This window comes from Camelus bactrianus, chromosome 5, assembly GCF_048773025.1.
Source record: "Camelus bactrianus isolate YW-2024 breed Bactrian camel chromosome 5, ASM4877302v1, whole genome shotgun sequence".
NCBI lineage: Eukaryota > Metazoa > Chordata > Mammalia > Artiodactyla > Camelidae > Camelus > Camelus bactrianus.
The window spans coordinates 36,973,096-36,992,728 of NC_133543.1; the positions used below are offsets into that span (position 1 = coordinate 36,973,096).

Here is a 19,633-nt window from a genome sequence, read left to right on the forward strand (position 1 = left end):
TTTAGACAAAGACGTGGTTACTTTTTTATTTGAAGGGGAAAAAAAGCATGTTTTAATAAATACTGCAGAAACATTGACCAAACAAACATACAAAGTGACTTCAACATTTTAAAAACTGCAACAAAAGTTCTGCTTTATAACAGTTATAACTTATTTTTTTTTACAATATTTAAATACAGAAAGCACTTGCCAGCTAGTTCGTAATACTGCCCAAAGCATAATGCTGCATCAATCAAAGCGTATTATGTCAGTAAAACGTCTGTATTTCGTGGGAAATGACCGGAATGGTATTTTCTTGCAGAGACAAAACAAAGTGCTTGTAAGACACAGAACTGAGCATTGTAATTACCTTAATCTCCTCTCCTGCCACAACTGAATGGGAGCACAGCTTCAACACTTCAAAAATGAAGCTTTATCATTGGAAAGAAAGCTCGTTTTCAACAAGCGCCAACAATAAAAAGGTCAGATCTGGTTCCTTCTCTGAAAGAAGCTCTAAAAGTAACTGGTCAAAAAATATCTGTAAACTCTTTTAATGCTGACTATGCTATGTAACAACAGCGATCAAGTATTGAACATGGGTCTTGGCGGAATCTGGTTAAGTGAGGTTAGCACTCTCCAGCAATGCCCTAGTGTAGAGTCAGGGCTAACACCTTCCTCTAAGGATTCTGGAGAGCCTGGGTAAGAGGGTCCTTCTCTTACCACGTTCATTGAAAGAAAGTGAAATAAACCAACCGATCATCAGATGCTGTCAACTTCGGAGCTTCATCCCCAAATAGGCCTCCTGCTTTGTATTTTTGGTAACTTAATTCCAGACAGCTTAACTCATAAACTGTGCTTTCTGCAACTATTCCTTCATCCGTTCTCTCTCCAGGTGAAAACAGTACCTACATTTTTCCCTCTTGGATCACTATGAAGTCAAACCAAGACACCTTTTATCTGACTTTGCATTTTTATCACCGATGGCAAAAAAATCACACACCCTCTTTTCTAAACAGCACACAAAAATATCACATTGAGCAATTTACCACTTTTTAATGACAATCACAAGGATGAACAGAACCATCAGACTGAATAAAAACGGACACTTTTTTATTCTAGTTGACCTATTCGATCTCTGTAGTGCTGGTCTGCATATCTTGCAAGACTGCAAAAGCCTTTCTTGAGAACCATCTTGCTCAGCTATCTTCAGGACGGCAAGATTTCAACGCCTCACCAACTTTTCCTCTGGATATCCCATGGGTCCTGATACAATTTCCATTTTAATGATGAGATAGGAGGAAATTAGATCACATCCTCTAGAAAACTAAACGCTAAGGTCACAGTGCCAGTTCCCCACTGAGGACGGTGTATTAATATATACTTTTTTGTAAAGGAGATTAAAACACGTAAAAATTAAATCAAAGTAGAGATCCACGAATAGATTGGAATAAAGAAAACAAAAATTCAAGCACCATTCAGAGCTTGATTTTTCTTCTTGGAGGTACTCGCTTTCCTCCTCCTCAACCTCTAGCCCAAATGAATCTCTCTCTTTTGGCATATTTTTCAAGTCACACTTCAAAACTCTTCACTTCCCACTGCTTGATCTACACGCCGAACCTAAGGACAGGATTCCAAAAAGATGAGCATCCTCCCAAATGCCTCCTAAGCCTCCAGAAGACGTGACTTTGCTGTGCACTTTGTTCAGACTTCACCCTTTTGTTTTGCTGTTGGTGTTTTTTATACTAGATTTCCTTGTCCTCACTAAAGATAAGCAGAGAGTCACATCACAGTGCAACTCTTGGCTTTGTCCTTCCGTAAGTCTGTAGCAACTGCCGAGAGTTCTGGTCTGCTGGGCATGTGTGAAATCCGCTTTGTCGCCCTCTGCGATTTGTTCCGCTTAACGTTTTTATTTGTCTTGTTTACACATGCCAAGGTGGCAACGTGAAAAATGTCTCTGACGCTATTTTCTGACTGTAAAGCTGAGCATTCGATATAAGTCGCTGCTCCGATCTGTTTGGCCATATTTGCCCCCTGAGAAGCAAAAAGAAGGGACTGGGATCAGCAATAAGCTTTGGGGAAAAGTTCTGAAGTCTCTTGGAACACCACAAAATAATAATGCATTGCAAACTGTTTCTAACACATTAACTGACTTTTCCCAGTATCGACGCAAAAAGACCCATTTTAAAATTTGAACTGCCTTGTTTATTACTTCATAAATATTTGCAGTCAAGACTCAGTTCTAAGATGTTCAATTTTCATCCCTCAGTAGACACTGCTTGACTTCCCGGCGGTGCTAAAGGCGGATCTAATGTCACTGGGTCATTGATAAACGAGGGCCTGGATCATCAAATAGGATAAGGTGATTCCAGCAAGTAGGAGGCTCTAAGGAGGTGATTCATCTTTACTGCTGACCGTAACGGAGGGTAACTAGATACTCGGGTCTTCCAGGTCACAACTAAGTAGAGAATTACCCAGAGACTCTTACTATTGGCAAAGTAAGAAACCTGAAGATCATGAATGAAATATGATCTGGTCCCTGGAACTTGTTCCAGCACCACATGGGACACTCAATTTCTTTTCGAGTGTAACTGGCACTCAAGATTAGTTAACAGGCTGTACAAAAAATAGGGGCAAGAGAATTTAGACTCTGTTCTGAAACATATGATTATGTCTTAGGGCCAAAATAAATTAAAGAAAGGAATAATACTGTTATAACATCTATAACTTAGGAAACATAAAACATGTTGTTGCTAAATGTGGACCAGACAACCAGTGTGCACAATAAATAATAAGCACATGTGCATCAAAAAGACTTACTTAAATAATCAGATTTGTGTTAATTGGAAATGCAGGACAAAGAAGACCACAGTATTTAAAATGATGAATATTAAATAAAATTCTAGCTATTTCAACACGAAACTTTCTTTAGAATCTGGTTGTAACTTTTAAGAGAATGAAACTTCTGAAACTAATTCTCCTTTCTAAATACTTGGGGGAAATGCCTATAGAAATGATGATTCTCTAAAAGACAGTTTTACGGAGTGCTCTACTTGACTGACAGCGGCCTTTGTTAGTATTTTATTGCGCTGCTGAGTGTAAAATAAGATTAACTCTCTTTAAGAGTATTACTCATTTTGACCACATTCTCTCCTAAATCTATTTAACTTTAAACCCAGTGAGACTTGCAAAGATATTACCAAGAGTTGAATATGAGCCACTGTTCGTGTGCTCAAGTCATCAAGTATCACATGATTCCCCCACTGAATGACAGAGCGTTTCACATTTTAAAAGATTTTTAATTTTTTGTTTGTTAGTAGAGGTACTGAGGATTGAACCCAGGACCTCGTGAATGCTAAGCATGCGCTCTACCACTGAGCTATACCTTCCACCCTAAAAGATTTTTTTTCCAAACTGGTCTCACATACAAATCCTTACACAGTCAACTGCTAAGTAAATATTGGAAAGCTTTTTGAGACAGTCCAGAATCAAAGTATCATCATAATTGCAGCCAAATCTCGTCCTAGATCACTTTGGTGCTCACCCGGTAGTTCTGACATTAACCTGAGCAGTGGGTCACCAGGCAGGGGCTTGGATGCTTGCTGTGAACACAGGGGCACAAAAACGCCAGCCCTTTCATCTGTGTTGACAGTCGGTCACGCTCTGGACACATGGCATTCACCCTACATCTTGGGAAAGGGGCTCGCACCTGGGGTTAACCACTGGGTAAGACTTTAGAAAAGCAGCTAATTTTTATTTTATTTATTATGAGTGGTGTTTCATTTCTGTCAGTCTTTAAAATCCACATGCGTGCACTGACTATGTACATACCTGGTCATAGGACACCGGCGTCTGCCGGTGGTTTGAGAGCTCTACCAAAGTACTGACATCTGTCCGAAGATCAGATTTGCACCCGACCAAGAGCATTTTGGTGTTGGGACAAAACTCCTGGATTTCACCTTTCCACTGTGAGGGAGAAAAGATGAGAGATTAACCAAGTGCTGGCACCCAGACGATGGGCAACAATTTCTCCACTGGCAGGCACTGGAAACGGGACTGAAAAAGGACATTTAAATTAAAGTGTCACTTTAGATGAAGAAGCAAACCTGTGTTTATCTTCTAAGTAGGTATCAAATTTTACTACTTTTTAAAGTGGATCCACTAGCAAACTGTATTATTGTCTACGCTCCCTCTCTGTGACTCACCATCTCCGTAACCCTACTTTTAGAGACTTGTTGGGTGTTGTCAGAAGGTAGCTAAGGCGATTTCTTAATTACTGGGGTATCTCTGAAAGACAAAAGTGCCTTAAGAATAATGACATATTCAAACAAGTGACTACACCCTCAGATATGTTGAGCTGGTACTTCCCAGCATGGAAGGCTGGGAATAAGGCAGGGTCAACACAAGCACAGGTATGCCTTCGCTGATCCCATCAAAAAAGACTGAGCAGACTCTAGAGATAGAGCTAGTCAGACAGAATGGCCTGACTTTAAGGAGCTTCCATTGGAGTGGATGAATCAACAAAGGTCCATTTCGGGTTATCAAGGAGGCATCTGGTCCTGTGGTTCATATGCCCTTGAGTTAGTTTTAAGTTACACAAGTTCCCAATTTAGTCTACTTTGCCTAGCTGTTCCATGACCCAACAAAATTCTCAGAACTTCCGGAAATGCCTGGCAGGGAACTTCCCCTACAAAAGCAAATGGATGATTTTTTGTGATTTCACTTCCTCAAGCCTGAGATGACCATCAGGACAGGAGTCAGGAGTTCAAAGTGTCCACAGGACAGCTCAGGCTCTTGCGGAGGAGAGAGCAGAGGGACTGAGGTTGGGAATCTGTGCTCATTCACAAATACCGCCCACATTCACACGTATGTATGAAGTGCTCTCCCAAATAGATGATGAAGATGGCTGTGTCTTCCAAAAAGGAATTCACAAGAGGAGTGATGACGTCATGTGTATAATGCTAGATAAAAGGGATATCCCGCAGGAGTAATTTAAAAGACCTCTAGGAGACATCTCCAGACCTAGAAGTACACTGTGGGCGATGAACTCTAGTCCAAAGTACCCCAGGGGACTGAAGGGAGTAATACATACTTTCCACAAGAGCCTCTTTTATCTACCAACTCCTCCCTCCCTCCCTCTTTCCCTTCCCTCCTTCTGTCTTTCCTTCCTTTCTCCCAGCCTTATTTAGAGGCATCTACCATGTGCTGGATGGTACTGGAGAAAGAACTGGAAGGTGAATCAAAAAAGAGAGTAAGTAAGATCTCTCCAGCTCGAAGTCACTCTCACCTCTTTGATATTCAAGGACTTAAAGGAGTCAATTAATCAAGACTAAGCACAGCAGGGGTCATCAAGAGACTTAAACTTCATATGCATGTAAAACACACTCATTAATGTCTCTAAGGCCAAAGTCACTAGTCATTTGGTCTTAGAAGACAAAAGCAAAATAAAACAGGAGCAAAGCTCTTCACCATAAATTATGCATAATCCTATACGACATCAAGGAAGAACTCCTGTAAATAAGCAATCTCTTTTATCCAAAGACAAACACGAGACAAGTTGCTATGTGGTTCTTCAGCTGTGTGATGACTCTGGCCTCCCCACTGCATGTCTAGCAATTGTTCACAAGCACTGAAGGCAGAAAAGGTGTATTCTTGCCAGAATCTGACAAACAGTCACATTATTTGTGTGAGATACAATCATTACTCAAAATTGAAAGGAGCTAAAAAGCTAAAAAGAGCCTTTAATCTTCTAAGAAATTCATATTTCATTGAACTAACTGTGTTTGTCGTGTTTACTAAAGAGACCGGGGGATGATTCACTTTCTATCCTAATTTTGTAATGACACACAAGACCGGCAGTCAAATATGCTTGGGAAAATAAACTAATAAAAACACACAAAATACAAGGACACTGCCTTACCCTCAAGCACATCCTCTGTCTAAGCCTCAGCCTATGGAGAACACGGGGCGCTCTACAGAAGGTCTGATTTGGAAGCCCCATGGCACTCGGGCGAGGACTGAGGGGACAGCTAGTGGCCAATACACGCTGGTCCTTGGACTGGCATACGCCATCTCTGACTAGTGGGGGCTTAGTCCTAGGCTGGCGGAAGCCAAGGGATGTGCCTCCCTCCACTGGCCTCTCCAGGGCCTGTGACCCACCTGCGCCAGGGCCCTCTCACCTGACCTCCCCTGGGTTCCATCCAGCGCTTCCTCAGGTCCCTTCCCCACCTCCAGAACACCTCAGTTACCTGTCTCCAGACACCAGCCATGTGCTATCATCCCTGACATGTGTACAACTACTGTGTTTATTAGTATCTCACATGCACCTGATCACAATTCACCTGGTCTACTGTCTAGAAACACACTCCTATTCCTCCTCCAGTCATTCTGTTTCTAACAAACAACATCACTGAAACACAGCTTCTTACTAAAACAGCTATTGCATTTATTTCAATTCCTGAATTGAGGTCAAATGTAACCCTGTTAAGTAAAGCACAATCTATAAGGCAAGGAAAAAAGGAAGACACACTTAACGTCATCAAAAATCATTATTTTTTAGTTTCACCGTTTCCACCCAAAGGATAAACACAAAGGCTCTGAAAGGGTATTTTGTTTCTTAAGAGGAAATAAAACGTTAAGCAGGTTTATCATCAAAACTTGTGACCCCTACGAGTGGAAACCCCATTATGGTGTGAGAGTGCCCTTTTCAGTGTTTTAAAACAGCAGGGTAATAACCAGCGTGTCTGCGCTCCCGGCCAAGCGCAGGTGTCCTCCACTCCGTGTCTGGATCAGTACTGAACCGGGCCCTCACTCCCCAGCACTTGCCTTTTTTAGGACACTGTCCAGAGTCTCTGGTCTACTGATGTCAAAGCAAATCAGCACGGCATCCGAGTCTGGGTAGGAGAGGGGCCGGACGTTGTCATAGTAAGGAGAACCTGAGAAGAAACAAAGACGCACAAGTTTTCAGATGAAAATCCCCTTTGTCTGTCACGTACGAACTCTGCCTGTTTGAGTTAAATTCCCTGACTGTCACGTGGCTCCTGGCTCCTCTAATTCTTATAAAAGAAAGCAAACGAAAGCTGAGTGGTAGCACTCTATTCATGTCTATGAAAAGGCAACGAAGCCTCACGTGTATCTGACTTCAGTTCAGGGGGAGGCGCTAGGATCTGAAGCTGAGACCTGCACAGTGGGAAGAGCAGGTCCCGAAGGTACCTGGGTGAAGGGCAGAAGCATCAGGAACCAAACGGCCTGGAGTTCAAATCCACCTCCACCACTACAGGGGGCGTCGGGCAGGCAGCTCCAGGCCTCTGCGCCTCTGATCCTTCACTCATGAAATGAAGATGACAACAGTACCTACTTGGGCTCCAACAAACCTGGGCAGTGCCCGGCACTGAGGAAGGGACTGAGAAACCCTAACCAGGCTCACGGCTGTGCTATTGCTACTAAAAGCCGAGTGGCAGCAGGCACCGTTAACTGAACCTACTTCTTGGGAAACAGCGCACATTCAAGATGGCTCTGTAGTAGGATGGGGGACGGGGGAGGCAGGGAAACGGTCGGTACAGCTATGCCAAGAGAGCCATCGTAAGCCGTCCCAGCACCGCCCCATCTCCAGGTTACAAGTCTGGACAAAGAAGCCCCTGACCTTTGAGCTTGCTTACTTAAACTTATCCCAAACCCTATACAGACTCTCTTCCTGTTACAATCGAGGATATTGGATCGTGTCACTTTTCTACACGGTTCCATCTCCGGGAGCGACATCAAGGCAGGATCCAAGGATCTTAGCCCATGTTAAGTCCAGGGTTCCCTAAAGGTTCACGTTACCAGCCAATTAATTTAACCACAGAACCCCCTACAGTCGCTCAGGAAATTTCTTCTATTCTTGTAATAATCCCAAAGGATGGGCGACTGTATGAGGCCAATTATATAAAATGATGGGACTATAAGATTAAATGCAGCGTGCCAATGCCATGTATTTTTTGAAAACACATTTTCAGTAGGCTGACACGTCACAAGCACAACATGAAAGTCATTTTACTAGGAAGAGATATATGTATATTTGACTCCATAGTAGAGAAAGAAAATCTAAACCACCAGTCTTTTTGAAACCCAATTTCATTTTGACATCACTTTCCACTTCTAGCAAAAAAAAAAAAAAAAAAAAAAAGACACGTTGTCCCCTCATAAATCAAAACCTCAAAAGTCAAAGTCAGGGAAAGAGAGATGCTTTTCAAATGATCTACATTTTTATCAAAACAAAAATTTTCAGGAGGCTGCTCTTGATATGTAGAAGTTACTGTATGTAGTTAGGGAGCATTACCCTCCAGTCCCAGCACATGTGGGTCCCTGGCATTCACGAAGCAACCCCAGGAATCGTGTGGCCTTTTCACCAGCTGCTTTAGGGGTGGAGAGTGACAACTTCAAGCCAAGCGTGTCTACCGGGCAAGGAAGAAGGAAACATTCTAGGCATCAGGAAGCTAAGCGTGAGTAAGTAACAAACTAAGCCAGAATCTGGGCTACGCGGCCCCTGCCCTCGTGTGCACTCAGGACCCTGACAGAGCAGAGACTGCCAGTAGAAAGATTTTTTCCAAAAGCTTAAAGCGTTTAAAGTTTAAAAAAAAAAAATCAAGTCATTTTAAACAGTAAGGCCTCTCAGAATAAGGTTGTCTCTGAAAATGACATGCTGAGGCTGCTGCCTTTTCAAGCCACTCCAAAAAAAAAAAAAAATCTGAGGTTAAGAAAAAATTTCCAAATTGTTCATTAATTTTGACATCGTTGAGAGGTATCAGAAATGAGGCAGCTTATCACTGCACACGGATACACAGGCATTTCCTATCTGTTCTGTGAAGTTCAGACTTGCCCAATTGCAGTTTCTGTCTCCGTGTCCAAAGTCTAACTTGGACACAGCCTGTCATAAACACTGGGGAATCTTTCCAGGTGTGGAGTCAGAAAAGCTCCAGATCATAGAGTGGAAATCCAAATACCAGACACCACACGAGGATTTCCCCTGCTCTTCCAAGTGAGCAGCAGACGACCTGACCCCAAATCCATAAAGTGAGAGCATTGCAACAATTCAGATCGTCAGGAGCCTAACTAGGCTTCAGCGATTTCCTTTCTTGGACATCACTCCCATAGGGAAGAAAACTGCCTAGCTGTGGATCCTTCCCGGTCTCCATCAGATATCTGAACTTTGGAGGACAGGCACCTCCAAGAGCCCTGGTCCTTCAGGACAGAACCTGTGACTCCATGACGATAAGCACTCACCGCTCATCTCTCTCAAATACTCTACACAACAGTGAAAATCATCTTTTCCAAATATAAAATTAAGGGAAGACAGTTGGTGAATTACAAAGGTGCTAAAAATACAGTAATTAAAACTGGAACTACCAGGAAAATCCAGAGGAATGGTTTTAACGTTTAAGGCACCACGTGGCTGCTGAGAATACCCCTCCCTCCCTTTGTGTCCTGGGTTTCCCTCCCCCACCCATTTTATGGCCACAAAGGGGATGTGGCTTTGTCTTCCACACTCTGTCACTGCTGGAGACTCCTGCTTACTGGATCAAGCGAGCTGCCTTCTGTGCTTACAGGTTATACCCAAATAGCTGCAAAATGCAGACACTGGCCTGACTTTAAAATGAAACGGAGTTTGCAGCTTAAAACCAAATTCTTATGAAGATTTGTTTCTTCTACTTTTGCTTTTATTTGGTTTAATATTTTGAATGAAAATACATATGTAAAAAATATATATATATATACTTAAAGGTTCATGAGGAATAAACCACCTTGCTTGTTGAGGTAACGAGGTAATTTTTAAGCACTTTAACAAGATCTAATTAGGAATGAAGCTTTGATCTGTCCTATTACTTTTGCTAATGAACAGGGCCTGTAGATCAACAAGAGTGTCCAAAGGTATAATAAAACTGATCTCCACATTTATTAGTTATAAGCATAATTTGTCTAACCACTAACCACAAGAGTAATTTCTCGTTAAAAATAACAAGACCACGTATTCGTTTTATTTTTTGATAGTGCAAGGTTAAAACTTTTTTTGAATAGAAAAATTCATGGTCCGTATTTTTTCATAGTTAAAAAAAAAAACAAAACTGATACAGAATTCTAACAGGACTGTCCTATCAGGAAGGATGTGACAATTCATCCGCTAAGCAAGACCTTCAGGGAAAAAGAAAATCCCGTGTAACTTGCAAGTGTTTACTCTGTGTTTAAGCACTTGGAATTCTTTCCTGTAAAGCCCAAGCTACTGCACAAAGCAAGACAGAAAAAGCAAAGCTGCAGAGTGCATGGTGTAATTGCAGGCATGCATGGGATAACTCCCAGCCAGGAAAAAATGAAGGAATTCCAGGAATGCCCCGTGAAGTGAAGTGAGAAGCAATATGGGGGCAGGCAGGAGTGACACCAAAGGAAGAGGCAGACAGCAAACCAAGGAGCAGGAACAACACATGCCCCAACCCCTCCACCCCTCCGGAAAAGCCTTAAAGCATTCTGTTAAGCCAAACAGTGAAAAGTCAACTTCTGCAGATTTTTTTTTTTTAAAGATGCATGTGAGATGCTTCCAGGGTAACTAACTGCAGAACTAAACAGAAGGCAAAGGCAAGAAAAAACACTGGATAATTTTTTATTATGTAGGAAAGTACTGAACTTAACCTGTGGTACACAGAAGGTACTGACATCCATACAGTATATACTCTAGTCCCCAAGAATGTTCTAGAGGTAAATTCAGTTAGTCTAAGTACTGAGCTTTGCTTGTCAAGTTCACCTCTTTCTCACCACGTGGAACAGGCTTCATGTACATGGAAATTCTCAGATGCAGCACTTCCTTATACTGTATGAAACTGTAAGCACCCTGCACCATTCCAAGGCCCTTTTCTCATCAACGATCAGACTATCAAAGGGAAAATTTCAAGAAATTCCATGCTGTAAAGAAACAACTATACCACACAAGCAAAATGTATGCCCCAAACCCCACAATAACCAAGCTTTGCTTGGGTGTAGACTGGAATAGCGCATGTTTGAGGTTCTCTGAGTTCCTCAAGTTTGGCAAACATCAGCAAAGTTCTAAAAGGCTTCCGAAACTGCAGGTGTACCCATCTCTTCAAGATCATTAATTCTGGGTGAGAGCAGTCTTTCCAGCCCAAGAAGAGTCACAAAGTGCCTCACCCAGAAACCACTTCTGCAGACACATACCTGCCTGCATAAGTCATCTTTTCACAAAGATAGAACACACCATATATGTCCATAATTAAACGTACATGTCAGAAGATTCATGCCCAAAAGGGAGGCTTTATGGAAGCTTCTGGAAAACCAGTTCAAACACTCTCAGGCTTTACAGAGCCTGAGAACTGGAAGCTCTTCTAGCTGAATATTTCGTAAGTGTAACTCCTCTTACTTGAACTTTACATTGAAAAAGTTCCCTTCCCCCCATAAGAAATTTCCACCTAGGACACAAAAATCAGGAATACTGCTTATTTTTGGCAGAGAAAATACATTAACTTTTGGAACTTTTAGTGACCACCCAGAGACCATCTGGACCAAACAGCGGCTTACATGTGAGAGCGTATGACCTGCCCCATTATTACGAGATTCCATTTCCTCATGCCATGTCTACTCGGAGCGAAAGTACCAAATCAGCGATCATCTCAAGAATGTGAATCAAGTCCAGGCAGAACTTTTGCCTCTAGCTCAGTGTAAGACTCTACTGAACTCTTTTCCCACATCGTCAGCGCAAGTACCAGGCCCTCAAATGCGCAACAAGTATTCCCAGGAAGGATATTATATTTGTTTCCTCTATAGGTTCAGATAAACAGAAATTATTAACAGATTTTATGAAAATTTGGGGGCTCTTCTGTGTTGCTGTAAGAACAGAATCAATATTTTCAATTTCTGGGAGCAATGCAGATACACAGCAGTCTAGAAAGTCAAAGAGGTAGAAAGAAGATCGCTATTTTTGAGCTTTAAATAAAACTTCAGGGTTAAACTCCCAATCTTACTGACTAAAAAATAGAAGAATCAAAATAAGTTACTTAAAGTGGAATTAGTAAGTCCCAGAACTTTAGGGCTAAGAGGAGATATGTATAAATGCTAAAAATTACACTAGTATTTAATAATAAGACTGAAGAGTTTGTGTTTTATATGATACTTAAGAGTCAGATTCCTAGGAGCAGAGTCCCGTGAGTGGCTCTGCCTTGCCACACACTATGTCATCAGGCTCATTTTTCAAAACCAGTGTGCACAACACCTGGTCAGACTTCTGTGTTAGCTCTTATCTGTGTCAGTGAACTTCTGTTTTGTCAAGGAGGTCCTCTGATCAAAGTTGCCAATATATAGTAACTGAGAGGACATTTCAAGAACATCAGAAAATGGCAGAGACACAACTAATTCATTTGGCACAGCCCACCAGGCACCAGGAGCGAACTGGAGACACTATTGGTCCTTGGTGTCATATCTACATGCAAAAGAACTGGATGAATGAGGAAACATCTGGTTAGCTCAGGTGGCATCAGAATGACCAATCTGGATGCCTCACTGAAATGTTCAACTTAGCAGAAAAGCAGATTGGAAAAAAACGCAGGACCAAATGGGGTTTGAATTAAAAAGAGAGAGAGTAAGAGAGATCTAGACACAGATATAGAAAGGAAGATAATTTATATCCTTTTTTTCCCCTTTTGATCTATAGGTTTAAATGAAAATCATCATAGAGTGGATGATTCTCCAAATCTAAGTTTATGTATTTCTTATTGCAAATCACCATCCAAACTCAGAGTTGTTTTGCCTTAACCCACCTCTCTCAGAGTTTCAGAGTGAAAACTCAGTTGAAACTGACTTCGAAACTCTAAGCCCTAGGGCTTATTACTGCCTTGTGATCTAACTGGTTTTGTGCAATTTGGCCCTTGATGGACCCCCATCACAAGCATCCACATTTCTCTGGTTTCTTTGTAAATTCTTGCCCTCTCCCTTTCTCTAACCAGGTTAAAGTCAGAATTCTTCAACTTTCAAAATCTCATTTTCCCTGATAGCCCTTCAACGTAAGATGTTTTCGAGTGCGGCGAGAGGGGAATAGTAAAGAGTTCTTAAGAACTGTGTCAGCTTCTAGAGATGAGGAAGAAGTTGTGGTGGGCTTCAGTGAGTTTCAAGTCAGGCGGCTTGGGCTGGCCCTGCACCCTTCAACAATTCTTTGGATCTTCTTGCTGCTAAGTGAGTCCAGCTTTAGAACTTCCAGGCTCACCCTCCTATAAACAAGCACTAGACTGTGAGTACCTCGAGGGCAGGAGCTGTCCTAGCCAGACTTTGAACCACCCCGTCTCTGCTCCCACAGCATTTAGCAGAGCTCATGCACACAGAATGCCCTAAAAAAGGTCTCAATCATTTCTGTGTCTTGCCTTGATGTATTAATTTACATCTTAAATCACTAAAAAGGGATCAGTGGTCTCTTTTGATGCTGCTTTTCTGGATTAATTATACACTAATCTCCAACACTGCTGAAACATTTCCATCCCTGTTAATATTTCAAGAGTGCTTGTCACTGAGACTATTCTTCACACCTGATATATAACCTACAAATATAACGATATGGACAGATTTACGGTTGTAGAGGAGACTGTCCTCAAAGTCAGGCTGTGAGTAATGAAGATTCTTCTCTCTTCCCTTTCCCTTGAAGTATAAAATTAAAAAAAAAAAAACAAAAAACCGACTACATTCTCTGTTAATAATGCTAAAAACTAGTATAGGAAGTGCTAACTTTAGCGCTCATAACTTAAAAGAACCTAGTGTGAAGACAGGATTCCAAAGAGTGTTTAGAAGCCAATAGCAGAGTTATTGTGGGGGAATATTAGCAGCTGAATTAAGTATTTTAAAACTAATAATATGCCTTAAATAAAATGTGCATTAACCTGCCCTGGTTAAGAGCTGAAATGAATAATTATTACTCCCTAAATCATATGTGCTCAAATTACAATGCAATCAAATCACTTAGGAAAAGATACGGTGATCCCTCAATGACGATGTTTCTATTATTAGGAGGTACCGGCTTCATGCTACAGATTGTCTGGATGCCTGGCAAACGTGGCATATTCTGAAGCACAAGTCTCCTTTGGTCTCATTTTCCACTTCAAAATGTTTAAACTGTTACCCATTGTTTTGTAGAAACTCACTGAGTGAACGTGAAATCATTAGGAGCATTTCTGCAATCAAATGGCTCATCTCATCAATGAAAAGGGAATATTTCTCATCAAAAATCAAGAAATCATGAAGTACCTTTAAAAATCCCTCCCTTTTGAGGATTCACAGTGCTATTATTTCTAAGAAGTTTTTGTTCCCTTTTAGGGGGACTGGAATAATTTTCCATAAGAAATCAACCGGCAAAGTGCCATTTGTGTTTGCTTTAATTGGTGAGTGCCTTGGGGGTGGCAGGTGGTGTTTCCTACCTGAGGGGGATCTAGAGCATCTATCTGCGCTTGGGGGGCCTGACAAGGGAACTCCACGGCAACCAGGTGAAGAGGGCACGTGGGTTCAAGAATCTGACAAAACTGGCTCATCATAGGTTGAATATGAGCTACACTTCTGTGGGGAGAGTTTCCTCCTTCTCACTCTCTGCCCTACCTGACTATGTGACTCTTAGGGGCAGGACCATACTTCTTTTCTTTCGGTGCAGAGGCCCACATAGCCTACTTCTACTTGATGTTCTTTGCTACATCCAAACTGGCAGAGTTCTCCCCATGCATAACTGTATGACTCCTGGGGGGAAAAGGAGATCCCTTATGAGAAGCTGTCCAAGTGCAGAAATGGGTAAGAGCAGAACAGCTTCCGTCTCCTAAACGTCTGCTAGGAGGCTACACAGGACATGAACGCCATCCAAGGGCAGAGCTGATGCCATCTCTCCCCCTGTGTAAGACAAGTTCCATGGCTCACCTTTCCTCTTTCACAAAGTTCTAGAAGGGAAAAAAAAAATCTGACATTTAGGACTTCAGACACTTGGCTTGGATCTTTTCTCCAGAGTTAAACTGATAGCAGTTGGGGAAAAAAATGTATCAAGAGGCATCAGGCATATGCAATTATTTCCACAACCTGAACTAAACAAATGTCTTAGTCGGCAGAGAAAATGTCAAACATTTGTCAAAAAATAATTCTCTTCAGAAATTTGCCATGAAAAGCTTGAGATGAAATGCAGAAATGTTCAAGATACTTAAAATGACTAGTTGCTGACGCAGTGGACCTTGCTAGATGTAGTTCACTCATGAATGACAAACCACTTTTGGTGGGAACAATCTATTCTTAGAATCCAAGCAAGGTTTTATGACTGTGTTTAATTAACATTTCACTTCACAAACAACATAATGGGATTCTAAATAATTCCCTTGTGCCTTTTCCCCATTATGTACAAGTCTAAATCTAAATGTGAAGTAAGATTTCATTACTGGATAAATTTGCAGTGTGATTATTTTCTTAATCACATGTTTTTCAAATTTTTATGTTTTAGTTAAATATGCATAGGTTTCGTTTCATTACATAACAATACAAGCGATTATTTCACTACAGACTTCATTTCAAGAGATTATCTTTAATTTGATGAAACACAATGTTTATAAAGTTGCCATTCTTTGTGCACAGGTAATTCAGTGGTAATAAACGTCAGGGAATCTTATCTCCTTGGAAACTACACATACGATTATTCATTTGTTCATTCAACAGATTTTATTGGGTGACTACTGTGTGCAAGGCATGATGCTATGTGTGCAGACTACAAACTGTAGAGTTTGGATTAAATACTTGAAAATATCTTAAGTGATATTTATCTGAACATGTGAAGCATAGCCTCCAACTGCCCACATTTTGTTTCTAGCCTTTGAAAAACATGTGCCTTTCTCTCCTGGGGAAAAAAAAAAAAAAGGGTCAATTTAGCCCTTTGGGAACCTAATCTAAAATCTCCGTTGGTGGTCTTGTGACTCTTTAAATTAGAGACAGAGGATGTATATAATCCAACATTCCTATAAGCCCACCTCTGCCCCTTCCTACCCAAATGAGTCTCCTTCCTAAATCTACCAGGAAGCAGTGGCTTTATTCAGAACCTGGCGTGCTTTGTACGTGGTGAAAACTGCAGCAGGGGATGCCAGATCCACCAGGACTAAGAGCTAAGCCAACCAGCACTCTGGGAAACAAAAAGACATGCCTGTCTGGTGATCTAAAGCCAAGATGTCTACAGTTGGGAGAGATTCTGCACGTTATGTAGCTCTGTAGTCTCTTTTTCCATGATGGAATGAGACTCAGGAGGTAGGGGATCTGCACACTGAAATCCGTGGTAACCTGTGGCTAAGATCTAAAGCTTTGTATCAACGACAGGATCAGACTCACAGAGGCCATGTCTAAATAATTCTTATCAAGCATTAGGTCCAAAGAGGCTGGGGGAGGAGGGTGAGTACCAGTGTTAATTATTGGTACCATACCAGCTGTCCTGCCCAGTAGGCATAACAAATACCATGATACATCTGCGAAATAGAGCCCATTAAGTACTAGCCTGTGAAACAGTTCTGATGATGGAAACTACTGAAAGAAGAAAACACTAGAATTCGGCCTATCACCACCTGCCCTAGAGTTGAGACTGTGTGCAATCCTGAGAACAAAACACGGTGAGGTCCTGGTTCTGCTACCCTTGGCGAGGCTCCAGGAAGAGCGCCTGACTCTCTAGGGAGAAACAAAATCTCGCACATCTTACTGCAGCTCTCCTAGCATCTGGCACCAACCATGAGAGGCGCTCGTGCGAGACTTCTCACTGCCTTTGTGCAGGGACTGCCTCTGGCGACCCTGTCAGTTTAGTCTCTTCCTTGTGCTCGCTAATCCCCTGCGTCCCCCGGGGGATCTGGAGGTAAAAGCCAAGGGCTGTGGACAGCTCGAACAGCCCCCGAAGCACCTCCACCAGGCCACTCCCAGCTGAACACAGGTTCACCTCGGGGGCCTCTCCGCCTGACAGCAGAGCCTGCACTTGAGCACTTCTCGCTAGTTTCATCCAGGATTTGCCTTGGTTCACCCGCAGCAGCCCAGCTCCCTCCTAAACCCCCACACTTTAGCTCAGGTGCCTTCACCCAGGATCCCCGCAGGCTCCTCCTCCTCCAGAGGCTACACCCTTTCTGGAAACGGCACTCCTTCGCCGCCGGACACCACAGGCAAGGGCAGTAGGTTCTTGGGTCCCAGCCCGAGATCCAGGTGGTGCTCCCGCCCTCACTGCGACTGACCCAGCCCGAACCCTAACAGCCACGCGGGGAAGCCTCCACCTCCGCGTGGTACCCGTGCGCCAGGCAGGTGGGTGGGCGTGTGGGAAGGCGATAACCCGGCCTTGAACCCCAGACCCTTGAAAATAATTCACCGTGCCAATAATTCAACTGGACGGGAAGGTCAAAGGCGAACAGTGCTTGTGGACTGGGGGAGGGTGATGCAAGGGGTGGAAAGAATGGCGTGGGCCGGGGGACACCGAGTGGTCGCTGGGGTGGGGGAGGTCGGCTCGGCAGGTCGGCACCGTCACGGCAGGGGCGGCCAGCAGCACGGAGGAGACCCCGCTACCAGCCACCCGGTGCTGCCCGCGCCGCCAGCGCATTCCTGGCTGTAGGCGTCACAAGTACCGGGGCTGCCGGGGCTGCCGGCGCTCACGTTACTCTCCCCTTAAGCGCGGAATCCACATCCACACGTAACTGCGTCGCTTCGGGGATTTTCTCCCACCTCCCACCACCTCCGCCGCGGTCCCCGCCTACCCGACAAACTGCAGGTTAGATCCTGGAGAGGCGCTCGCGGAGAGCCAGCTGGTTCCAAGGCGGCGCACGCATTACCCCAACATTTGGCCACCTTGGCCGCCCCGAGGCGACTCGGGCACAGCACTGCGGGCCAACCGCTCCCCGGCCACCCAGCTACAAGAATTTTCCCCCACGGGGTCACCCTTCGGGCACACAGCCCTTCTCTTCCCACAGCCATCCCCTGACCCAATGTCGTCCCCCACCCCCACCCAGACGGATAAAATTTTCAACCAGCAGGGACAGCAAGACTCGCTTGTAAGAGGCAAAGTTAACCCAGGGCCGCAGAGGGCTGGTGGCGCACTGGCCGGTGCTGAGATTGTGCCAGGCGCGCGGTCCCCAGGCCTGCCGCCCACCCCTGTGCGGCTGGAAACCCGCCCCCAGCGCCACGCGGTCCGATGACTCCCTTACCCGAAGTGTCCCACAGGCTCAACTCTATTCTTTGTGTGTCGATTTCAAAACTGGCCGTGTAATTCTCAAACACCGTAGGAACATAATTCTGCACAAGATGGACAGAAGAAGGAAAGAGGGCAAAGAGGTTATCTTAAAATGCACGACACCCGCAGAACACCCTCTGAAAATCGGCTCCTCACTCCCCAATTAAAAAACGAAAACCAAAATTCCGCACCCACCAGATATCACACTAAACACCCGAACCCTTTCCGAAACCCGACTCCCTCCTTGCCCCACCCGGACCCTCCAAGACGGAAGGATCCAAATCCCCCAACCCCAGGTTCTTGCACACATGATCGAACAAGTTTCAGAAGCTAACAGCAGAATGTGCTGCGCTTCCCAACCCCTGAACGCTCCCAGCACACTTTCCCTTTCCAGGCAGTGTAACCAGGGGGAAAGTAGTAAGGGGTAAGAAGGACGGCTGAGAAAAAGAAAAAGGGGTGAAGGGGGAAAGCCAGGGGAAACCCACTTCGAGACGGGGGTTCCCGCGGGCCGCCCCTTTCCGCGCAGCCCGGGCCGGCCACACTCACCTCGGGGAAGCAGTCTTTGGCGAAGACGTGCAGCAGCGCGGTTTTCCCACACTGACTGTCTCCCACCACTACTATCTTGCATTTCACGTTCTGATTAGGATCCATGATAGATTTACTGGATAATTTCTGGCTGGCTCTTCTCTCCTTCATTGATCTTGCCTTATTTTCTCTTGGAAAAGGAATTTTCTCTTAAGAGGAAAAAAATATATATTTCTCTCTCTACAAAAAGCAGATATAAAAAATAAATCGCAAAGCTGACGGGAACCCCTGAAGCGCCGCGCAGACGAGGAGAGCTAGAGGAGCAGGCGCGTTACTCCCCTCCAACAAGTTTTATGCCTGACTCCACACGGCGCTCCCAAGTCCAATTCCGAACCGACTGCTTTGTTTCACGCTCTCTTCGCGGCTTTATACGCTCGGCCTTCCAATCCTCTTTCTCAATGAGAGAAGGAAACTGATCCGCCTCCTCCCCTTTTATGGAGCCTGGGAGAGAGCGCCGTCCTGGTACTTGCAGAAAATGTAAACAGTGCGCCCTCTAGGGTGACCGTGCGGCATCTATTTCAAGACCCAAGACTGGGACAACGTGAAGACTCCAATGACGCTTGGCTGAACGATGGGACAGTACAAGTCCAGGAGGAAGCGGGAAACTAAATGTCTGTGCCTATTGATTTTTATTAGAATTTCTTTAAAATGTTTTTCATAGGGGCTGATCTACGGAGGCCTCATGAACATTTATGAAAACAAAAACATTTCCCGCTCAAGTTAAAAACATCGTTATAAAACACAGGAAGCAAATCTTGGGTGAGGAAGGGTTAAATGGCTGTATTTTCTTAGCAAGTGTTTCCTATCAGGTATATAGGCCATGGAACAATAGCTAAGCCAGGTTATTTC

General features: G+C 43.9%; 1 protein-coding gene across 1 annotated transcript; it reads right to left on the reverse strand.

Annotated features, from left to right (window-relative positions):
* Nucleotides 1-19,150, reverse strand: RND3 (Rho family GTPase 3). Its single transcript, XM_010950268.3, has 5 exons — nucleotides 18,746-19,150; nucleotides 18,174-18,261; nucleotides 6,802-6,911; nucleotides 3,808-3,942; nucleotides 1-2,010 (listed from the first exon to the last, which is right to left on the reverse strand). The coding sequence occupies exons 1-5, from the start codon at nucleotides 18,893-18,895 to the stop codon at nucleotides 1,759-1,761; spliced, it is 735 nt and encodes a 244-aa protein (XP_010948570.1). The 5' UTR covers nucleotides 18,896-19,150; the 3' UTR covers nucleotides 1-1,758.
* Nucleotides 19,151-19,633: the final 483 nt, after the last annotated feature.